Below are 10298 nucleotides of genomic sequence, written 5' to 3' on the forward strand. Positions count from 1 at the left end.
TCAACAACAAAAACAGCTCCAAAAGTTCTTGATAGTTACATGCATGATGACATGGATAACTGTAATCTTTTATACTCCTTTCTGTTTTAAAATTTTCATTTTTACTCTTTTTACTTTTTTAGATTTACTTATTTTTTCTTTTTTCAGGTTTTAAATTTTTTTTTTTTTTTTTTTTTACTTTTCCCGAGATAGGGTTTCTCTGTGAAGCCCTGGCTGTCCTGGAACTGATCTGTAGACCAGGCTGGCCTCAAACTCACAAATATCCACCCGCCTCTGCTTCCCAAGTGCTGGGACTAAAGGTGTGCGCCACCACCACCCAGCAGATCTACTTATTTTAAATGTATGTGTATGCATGTTTTGCCTGCTTGTATGTCTGTGCAGCATGTGTGTGCCTTGTGTATGTAGAAGCCTGAAGAGGGTGTAACATGAAACAGCTGGGAACTGACTTCCCTCAGTCTTACAGAGAGAGCAGCACAGCTAGTCCAGGGCACGTGGTCCACCATGTGGGTGCTGGGATTGAACCCAGGTCCTCTGCAAGAGCAGTCAGTGAGCATCTTACTTGCATATGGCCTGACTTATTCTATACCTTAAGCATTTTGTGTCTTTCCCATACTAATTCACATGCCTGATTCAAAGAGCTTTGCAGCTGACCTACACTAAGTCCAAGGAGGAGCTGCCGAGCTCAGCTGGCTTGGGTGGAGCTGCAGCTCTGAGGACTCTGCAAGCTTGCCTGAGTATCTCTCTAGCACTTTAAACTCCTTTTCAGTCAATAAAAATGATACCGTGCTCTTTCTTACCGTGTTCCAGTGCCTTCATTTTTTACTTTGAGACAGCCCTTACTAAGTCCCAGCTGGCCTCTAGCTCTTATTAGTCCCCCCAAAAGCTGGGGTTACAGGCATTCACCATCACACCTGGCTCTGCTCTGTAAATCAATTTTTTAAATTTACTTTTCACTTGTTACTACTGAGGTATTAAAACAATGTTAAGGGACCATTTTCATTTGGGGGCAATATCGGGGCACTGAACCCAGGTCCTCACACATGCTAAGCATGCCCTCTACCAGTGAGCTACACCCCCAGCCAGAAATGCCCATCTTCCTTGTGTTTTTATACTGTTCCTAACACTTTCCATGCATTCCTGGGGATACCTGGATTCCCTTTGTCTGCTAAGACTAAACTGACAGATCAAAGTGTAAAATCTATGTGGTATGATTATGAATGTAAAAATTACATTCACTTTTGGGTTTCTCACTTTCAGAGTAACAAACTATCCAAAAAGGCTGACTCTAAATGGTCAGACTGAGCATGTTTTGTTTTGTGTGAGTCAAAGTATCACCACATAGCCCCTGCTGGTCTGGAACTTACTATGTAGACTAGGCTGGCCTCAAACTCAAAGATCAGCCTACCTCCCTCCCGAGTGCCGTGTGCTGGGATTAAAGGTGTGCAACACAGCTGGCTTACTGAACATTATTCTGAAGCCTTCACTTTACTCCTATTGATAAGTTTGTTCAGAACACAGTCAAAAGCTTTTTAGCCTTCTCTTACCAGTGAGTTCTTCACTGCAGTGCACATAAAAGGAAGAATAAGAACATGTCTTGCCAGGCTTGTAGCTAGACCCTCTGTGCTGACAGTGCCTTGTGCAAGCCTCAAGAAATGTACTGTGTATTTGGATGGCTACGGGGGCATGAGTGGGTGGATGGATGAATGGATGGATGAGTGGGTGGGTGCTTGAGCAGGTATGTAGATAAACACTGTTAAGCTACAGGATATACATTCTTTTGGGTACTAACAGTGAAGGCAATTCACTTGTTCCAAAAGCAGTGTGGATACAATACTTAAGTCATCCATACCGCCATATTTTCTTGTCTGTTTTATAGGCTGTTATATGTATACACGCACACATCCCTAACCTCAGGACTGGGGTCTCTAAAGCCCAAAGGCAAGCTTGCAGAGTCCTCAAAGCTGCAGCTCCACCCAAGCTAGCTGGGCTCGGCAGCTCCTCCTTGGACTTAGTGTAGGTCAGTTGCAAAGCTCTTATCTTTGAATCAGGCATGTGAATTAGTATGGGAAACACACAAAATGCTTAAGGTATAGAATAAGTCAGGCCACATGCAAGTAAGATGCTAGGGCACAGAGGCTAATTAATTATGCTTCAGGTACTATGAGAAATACATATATCTATGTGGCAAAGCAGAGGCTAAATTCAGTCCCCAACGACAACAGGGTCCTAAACTCCAGCTCTGCTGCTCTCTGTCAGACTCTGCAGAAGTTAGTTCCCGGCTGTTTCATCTCTACGCTAGAAAAGCAGAATCTCCCACACAGCCATGCTGCAAGGACCTGAGCAGTGCCGTGTGCTTTCACGGCTTAGCAGGCACTCCGCAAATGAGCCTTATTGGAACTGCTGCAATCATACCAAGTCTGAGGCCTGCTAGAATCAGACTGACCAGTCCAAGAAGAGACAACTGAACAAGACAGAGCCTACCTCCCACTTGCATCCCACATGCCGGGCAGATGATTTTCCAGGGGGCATCCAAGGTACCTTGGTTTTCACCCGGACACTCCGCCGTACATTCACGGTGTCCCCTTTCATTCCGCGCTTATGAGATTTCTGTGGGAAGGGACAAAACTAGAGTCATCTCCGGGCACAGTGGACCTCACTGCCACTCTGGTGGCAAACACCACCTCTGCATGGGTGCCTCTGACTGCGGCTGCTGCTCAAGAACAGAGGCCTACCTTCTAACCAGGCCGGTGAGCTAGAGTGACCTCCAGGAAAGAATGAAAGTGTCTCCCAAACCTTTTGAGTCAGAAGTGCGAGGAGGCTGGGCCAGGAGACAGTGCCCTGATCCACAGCTGTGACCTCGCCCCACTGCCATGCTCCTACCTGGCTGCCGGCTGCTGATGGTTTCGGGAGTTTTTTTATGTGGACGTGGACAGGAGTGTTCTCATCCACATGAACATGTAAGGGGGGAGTTGAAGATCGGTCCTTCATGGTTCACTTCTGGCAGGCAGGGGAGGGCAACATAAAAAAGGTTGATCTGTAGATGAGTAAACTGGGCATAAGGACATAGCTCAGAGGCCACTGGGGACACGTGAAAGCTTAGCCATCGAGTGAGCAGGACAGCTACCAACTACTGGCATGCAGATGGGAAGCAAGGCAGGAGTATAGGCAGACTCTGCAGAGGTCCCAGTTGAAAGCCTCCAGGTCCACTCAGGACAGGGTTCTCTAAAGCCCAAAGGCAAGCTTGCAGAGCCCTCAGAGCTGCAGCTCTACCCAGGTCAGCTGGGCTCGGCAGCTCCTCCTTGGACTTAGTGTAGGTCAGCTGCAAAGCTCTTATCTTTGAATCAGGCATGCGAATTAGTATGGGAAACACACAAAATGCTTAAGGTATAGAATGAGTCAGGCCACATGCAAGTAAGATGCTAGGGCACAGAAGGCGAGCGGGAATGCCAAGAATGAGAAGGCTGTATAAAGCAAACCAGCGCAGGGCTGTACTCGGGTACGGCTGCACGCCAGCAGCAGCCACCCCATCTCCTCTCATTCTTTTTGTTTCTTTTTCCTTTTCGAAATATCCATTCTCAGGATGTTGGCATTTCCCTGGAAGGCTATCAAGACAACCTCCTCACACCTGGCACCGTTATCAGCAAGCAGGCCATGCTTAACCTAGGCTCTGTGCAGAGCGCCCGGCAGCCCCCAGCAAAGGCTTGCAGAAGCACCTTTGATAGTGCTATTCTGGAGGTCACCTACCGTCACAGTTACACTGGGTGCGCCACAAGGTGTTCTCAGGACTTTTTTCTGTGTGAGACTCGTTACTCCGTTCTTCCCACACGATGGAAACCTGCACCCAGGCACAAGAACCAGATTACGAGCAGAAAACCAGGGTTCTCCTATTTCTCAGCTCTTGGGAGATGACACACTGCAAGTAGTGGTTACTGAGTTGGCAGCCAGGAGAACCAGTCTTGAATCCCTTGGCTCCCTGTAGATGAGCACAAGGCACACATGGTGTGCCCAGCAGGAAGATGGAAACAGGTGAAGAGTGTCTGCATGTCTGGCATTTTAACCTGCCATCGCATCACATGTATTGTGACCTGTGCTGAAAAGCCTACCTGTCATCCTTATCAGGTGACCAAAAAAGAAAAAAAGCTGCCAACGTACTAGTCTCAACAAGATTATAGTCCCCAGGTTCCTATGGGGAAATGTCCAGTGAACGGTTAACCTAAAAGAGCACTGAGCTCAGGAGCCAGTCACTGTGACTCAAGCTTATAAAACGAAGGCTCACACATTTGTCTGAGCACATGAAGAACCCACTTCCCAATGCAGTCCACTCACGGCCCTGCAAGAGCCTTGCTTGTATGTACTCAGCAAAACATGCAATGTGCAAAGACAGCAAAATAATGTACTCCAGAATAAGCAGTCCAGCCAAGAATCCCAGGCTGGAAGAGAAAGGCCTGGAATGATCAAATCTAGCCTATCCCTCTGCCTCCTTACAGTCCTCAAATAGCCTTTTACTAGCCTCACAAATCCTTGGGCGAAATCATAAACCATTAAAAACAACCACACTGTAGTGTGCATTTTGCTCACTTCACTTACAGATAATTATTTACTAAGCCAGACTGTCATTTGGAAGAATGTCCAAACTAGGAACTCAGGTTTTCCCCCTCACTTACTTGTAATATTTCTGCTCACTTAGAGACACTAGTTTAGAGGTGGCAGAGTGGGAAATGCCTTTAAACCCCCACATGGGAGGTAGAGGTAGGAGAATCAGGAGTTCGAGGACAATCTTGGCTACCTAGTGAGTCTTGACACCAAGCTGGACTCAGACCTCAACACTCCTTTAAAAGTGGTCTTGTTTGCTAATAGGAAGCTGTAGTGTCTTGGGGGGGGGGGGCAGAACTGGGGAAGTGAGCCTGCTGTGTCTCCTCCCTTTCAAAGTCACTTTTAAGTGTTTTTGTTCCAGACTTTCATTACCGGGTAAACTAAAAAGAGAAGTTTCCACTGAGCCTGGCCTAGGGAGCCCTGACCACCTTTCCCTGCCCTACTGCAAAGGCGCCCCCCACATTGGCTGTACCTGGGGGAGCCGCCTGAGGATGAGGCAGACATGGCTAAGCATCAAAGCCGCAAAGTTGGGCAATTGGATCGGCAGGCTCTGCTCAGGGGGACCCAGAGGGACTTGCCAATGAGAATCTCAGGGGCCAGGCATCAAACGTCCTCTCTCTGAGGGGAGGAGGGTGGAAGCTTTGGGGGTGGCAGGTGGATGAAAACTTGGGAGGCGCTCCTCTACTGTCCAAGTCGCACAGCAACTGTCCTGCCAAAGTGGGGAGGGGAGACAGGAGAGGCTGAGCGACCTGCAGGTGCCGAGCGCACTGCCAGGAGGCAGGTGGAGGGCAAGGTGGGTCAGTGAGGGGGTGCGTCACTGAAAGGAAGACAACAACCAGCATGCCCAGGCCCCACCCAGGAAGGAGAGCGGGCCGATGGCTACTAGGGATTAAACCTGAGGGCTGCCTGGCGTGCGAAGAAGGTGAGAACCGCTAGGCCCTGAGTGGGCCCCCCAGGGGCGGGAACCCGCGCAGGGAGCAGGAAGGATAGTCAGGACGGTGCCCGGGCAACTGTCTCCTAGGTGAGGGGGCGTTCCCGGCAGAATAGCTACTGGGAGAACCAATAGGTGGAGGGGGAGGAGCGGCGGCCTGGGCGGGGCGGCCTGGGCAGGCGGACAGCATCAGGGCCGCCCGCATCCCTGGGGCTGGCCGGGAGGGTCCCCGGAGGCCTGCCCACCCCGAGCGGGCATAACTGCTGCGACCCAGCCCGCAGAGAGCAGGGGTGGCCTCCAGGAAGGATAGGGCGGACGGTCACCCACCAGCGGGCAAGAGGGGTTGGGGTTCTGCCCATAGAAGGGTGCAGCCCTGCCAGAGGGCAGCAGAGGAGGGAAAGAGCACTGTCGACGGCCCGGAGAGGACGGAGGCGGCCGGCCCGCCCGTTAGCTGGAGGAGGACGGGCCCGCGCCCAACGAGGGGCGGGGCGGGCCGGGTTCGGACGCAGGAAGGAGCGCGCCTAGACGCGGGGACGGTGCCCGGTCGAGCCAGCCCCAGGCTGGGAGCGCGGGGCTTGAACCCGCGGCGCTCTGCTCCCCGCCCCGCCACGCGGCCTCTCACCAAGAGCGGCACGGCTGCGCCCAGAACCGTCTCCTTATGAAGTCGTTGAAGTCGGAGGCCAGGGTCGTGCCATGGAGACGCCGCGGCCGATGCAGTCCAGCTCCCGCGGCGGCTCCTCCCCGCTTCCGCCTCCTTTTCCGACACCCGGTCGGCAGCTCGCCCATTGGCCAGTTCAAACCCCCCCTGGAGCCTCTCGGGTTTCGCCATTTAGGCCCAGCCCCTAGCGTCACAGAGATGCCCCGCCCCACGGAGGACGCTCCGCCCACTTCCGGGCCACGCGGTCCGTCCTCCGCCCGGTCGCCAGGGAGACACGGGACGCCTCCCGCGCAGACCAGCCTGGGCTTGCCCCACGGTTCAGGCTACTGCGTCCTCTCCGCCATTTTTGCCCTGGTCCTCCTGACGCCTGCGTTCTAACGCGGTCCCTCGAAACACAGTAGGAAGCTGGACGCAGAGGGGGACCACCGAACACGCGACTGGATGGGGCTTCTGGAAAGCCGTCCTTGTGCCTAATCCACTAGTGCAGACTACTTGCGCATACTACCCGGTCTGTGCCCCCTTTCCCACACCGCCCGAACGGAAGGAAGAGGCCGCACCCCCCTAGGACCCTCGCCGCTCTCCGGCATACCGTACGCCGCTTCTGTACGGACCTACTCTGCTGAGGTACTCTCTGCTGAGCGGCCATCTTCTCAACTATGCTTCCCTGTTAGCCAATCGTGGAGGATTGTCACGTGGCTCACGTTGCCGCCCTGGATTCTGGGAGACTTGAACAACCTCAGGGCCGAATAGGCCTCATCTCTTTGACACCTTTATCTCCAACACAGTAGTCATGCTCTCACCAGCGCCTCGCATTGGCGTGAGCCTTAACTACTTTCCCACCTTCACCCTCCACAGCCTTGCGGTGTCATAGTTAGTTGCTCTTCAACCCTTGATGGTTCATTTTGTGGGTTCATTTTGTGGGTTCAACCCTGGCTGACCTGTGACTTGCTGCCCTTGAGTAGAAATCTGCCTGCCTCTGCCTCCTGAGTACTGGGATTAAAGAAAGGAGCTTTAATTAATGCTCAGCTTTTTTTTCTTTTTAATGCCCGTAATCTCAACACTGAAGAGGCTGAGGCAGGAAGGTTGCCATGAGTTGAAGGTCAGTCTGGATCCCTCAGTTATTATCCCTACCGTCCTGAGGTTCTGTAAGATCAAATCTACAGCAGGGGATAGAGTTCGCTACCTGACATGAGCAAAACCCTTGATTGAATTTTCAGCACCACATAAAATTTATATACTCCACAGATAATTGTCTCCATACGGTCCAGCAATTGTTCTATCTCTAGACAATTACTAACAGTAGCTTTTCCAAACTTTTGCCTCTTCTGCTTTCCATACGCCAAAGGCCTCCATTTTCATAGAGAAAAAAACCGCAACAAGAAAGGCCCTTACTATCTGCACATTTTCTCATCCTTGGCGTCCCTACATTCTCCCTTCAGAGGTATGTGTGCTTCTTGCTGCCTACGATAAACAACCTGCTTCAAGGCCCAGGTCAAAGGTGTCTGCAAAGTGTGTCTTTTGTAAGCTGAAAATGTCGGTACACACCTATACTCTCAGAATTCAAGAGGCTGGGTCAAGTCACTTGCCATGAGGCCAGCTTGGTCTGGATCGCAAGACCCTCTTACAAATAATTAAAATAATGAAATGTCCTTTTGCTACCCCTAAAATAGAATTGTTGCTAATTTCTTAGCATGCCCTAACTCACTGAACTGATATTAAGTCCATTAATATAATAATTATATCACTATATTAAACATTAATATTGATATTATTTTAATAACATTGATATATAGTAATTGATATTCTCAATACAATATTACACTCAAGGGACATTAACACTGGCCATTCAGTCTCAAAGGAGTGCATGACCTACCATCTTAATGTTATAAAGCTCTTCTGTTGTCTTTTCCTTACCATCTAAACAGACAGTGTAGTTATTTTTGGCATTTTTAATAAAGGGCCTGAGAATGAGCAGCATTGAAAAGTCATTTTCCACCAGGTGGTGGTAGTGCTAGAACTTAGAAGGCAGAGGCAGGCCATTCTCTGTGAGTTCCAGACCAGCCTAGAGCTAGTCCTAGGACAGCCAAGAGAAACCCTGTCTCAAAAAAAGTCAAGGAAAACCATTTTCTCAACACAAACTGTAAAGAGTTTTCTTAGGTGCTGGAAATTGTGAGGTTCAGGAGGGAGAGATGTTGATGAGAGAGGCTCAAGGACTCCTGTAGTATGAGAAAGAAATAAAAAAGGAAGGGAATTTTTTCATGTGTACTTACAGCAGCTGGAGAAATGGCTCAGCAGTTAAGAGCACTGGCTGCTCTTGCAAAGGACCTGGTTCAGTTCCTTTGCACAACTATCTGTAACTCCAGTTCTGGGCGATCCAATGCCCCCTACTGACCACTACACAGAACTAGTCATGTAAGTGGTGCACATGCATGCATGCACACAGACAAAACACTCATATAATAAATGAAAAATAAAGTGTACTTAGAGTTAAAAATGCATTCAAAGAACTTGCTAGTATTTAAACAGCAGGAAAAGTCATCTGAGTGCAAACCACTCCAAGATCCTAGGTGCTAGCTTTCAAAGATCTGCTACAGTCAGTCACTGCACTAGAGGGCAGAGGTGTAAGAGAACGAGGGGAAGGAGGCGAGGAGGGAGGGAGGCGGGGAAGAACAGGACCTGGGATCTTCTTAGGGCAGGCAGGAGATAGTCCCCAGAGGTGGTGACATTGGAAAAGCCGAGACCTTGATAGCTGTGTGCCAAGTGTGACTGACAAGGTGAGGGAGGGAATTCTAGGCATAGAGCAACAGGTAAACAGTGCATCCCGGCCTGAACACACACACAGCATTCCACAGGACAACACCAGGAAGTGTCCAGTCCTCTAAAGTGTTACGGTCCTAGTAATAAGGAATTCTGCCCAGGTCAGCAGAAGAAGGCCATAAAGTACCTAACAGGCTAGGCTGTGGTATTGGCTCTTGAACCCTCTCCTCTAAGCACTGGAGAGGTGTAGAAGCATTTGAGTAAAAGAGTATAACAAAATCTCCAATCAGGCAATAAACAAAAAAGGCATGGTAGCACATGTAGCGGTCCCAGCACTCAAAAGACACAGGCAAATCTGTGAATTCAGGCCAGTCAGAGCTACATAATGAAACCCTATCTCAAATAAGACAGAAAAAAAAAAAAAAAAAGATTCTCCTGTGGTTGCACAATAATGGACAAGAGGCACGTGGAGCTGCTGGAGAAACGGCTCAGGAGTTGTAACTCCTTTTGTGAGTTTTATGAGTGTACTCCTTTTGCAGAACATCCAAGTTCAACATCCACTTCAGACTAGGAAGTTCACAGTTCAGGGGATCTGGCGCCCTCTTCTGGCTTCTGCAGGCATTTTCACTCATGCGCACATACCCATACACACAAAATTAATTTTTAAAAAACCATTAAAACTCCAGGTGTGGGGGCTGGAGAGATGGCTCAGAGGTTAAGAACACTTGCTGCTCTTCCAAAGGTCCTGAGTTCAATTCCCAGCAACCACATGGTGGCTCCGAACCATCTATAGTAAGATCTGGTGGTGTTGTATAAATAATAAATATTTAAAAAAAAAAAAAAACTCCAGGTGTGTTGGCACATGACTTTAATCCTGGAACTCAGATTTTGAGGACATCCTGGTTTACAGAGCAAGTTCCAGGACAGCCAGGGCTACATGGATAAACCCTGTCTTGAAAAACAAAAGAAGGAAGAGGAGAAGAAAAAGAAGAAAAACTCATTTCAAACATATTCAAAGTTTAGGACCAACAAGAAAATAATCCATCATACAGTCACCTGTATGATATGTTTTCCTTCTCTATGAATTTCAAAGAGTCTTTGTAGGCTCCAGGCCTGGCCCCAGCCACACAGCTGTGGACTGAGTCAGTCCCCTTGACTGCGGTCTCTCCATTTACCCAAGGACCTGATTAGGTTGCTTCCATCCAAGAACAGCTGCTCCAGGGCCCTGATGCAACTGCCCCACACAGCCTTGCCCTGGGGAGAGGAAGTCAGAATCAGTGCTTTAGAGGGGGTCTGGCTTTTTCTTCCTGGTGTCTTCAAGTTTTGATGGAAGAGCAGGAAGACCAAATTCTCCCAGAC

The 10298-nt window shown here is 49.6% G+C and overlaps 1 protein-coding gene across 12 annotated transcripts in view; it reads right to left on the reverse strand.

Annotated features, from left to right (window-relative positions):
- The window catches only part of Odf2 (outer dense fiber of sperm tails 2), a 43742-nt gene extending 36863 nt beyond the window's left edge, over nt 1-6879 (reverse strand). For 4 of the 12 annotated variants that reach the window (XM_055600083.1, XM_055600082.1, XM_055600080.1 and 1 more), the window contains exons 1-3: nt 6147-6324; nt 3745-3835; nt 2482-2607 (exon numbers count right to left, since the gene is read on the reverse strand). In XM_055600083.1, coding sequence (XP_055456058.1) covers nt 2482-2607; nt 3745-3835; nt 6147-6310 — 381 coding nt within the window. In that variant the 5' untranslated portion in view covers nt 6311-6324. Of the gene's footprint in view, nt 1-2481; nt 2608-2880; nt 3035-3744; nt 3836-5065; nt 5303-6146; nt 6325-6771 lie in introns of those variants that run through there. The other 8 variants (XM_055600086.1, XM_055600081.1, XM_055600088.1 and 5 more) reach the window with 7 other exon arrangements.
- Between the last annotated feature and the right edge of the window lie 3419 nt (nt 6880-10298).

This window comes from Psammomys obesus, unplaced genomic scaffold, assembly GCF_907164565.1.
Source record: "Psammomys obesus unplaced genomic scaffold, mPsaObe1.curated_primary_1811, whole genome shotgun sequence".
Classification (NCBI taxonomy): Eukaryota; Metazoa; Chordata; class Mammalia; order Rodentia; family Muridae; genus Psammomys; species Psammomys obesus.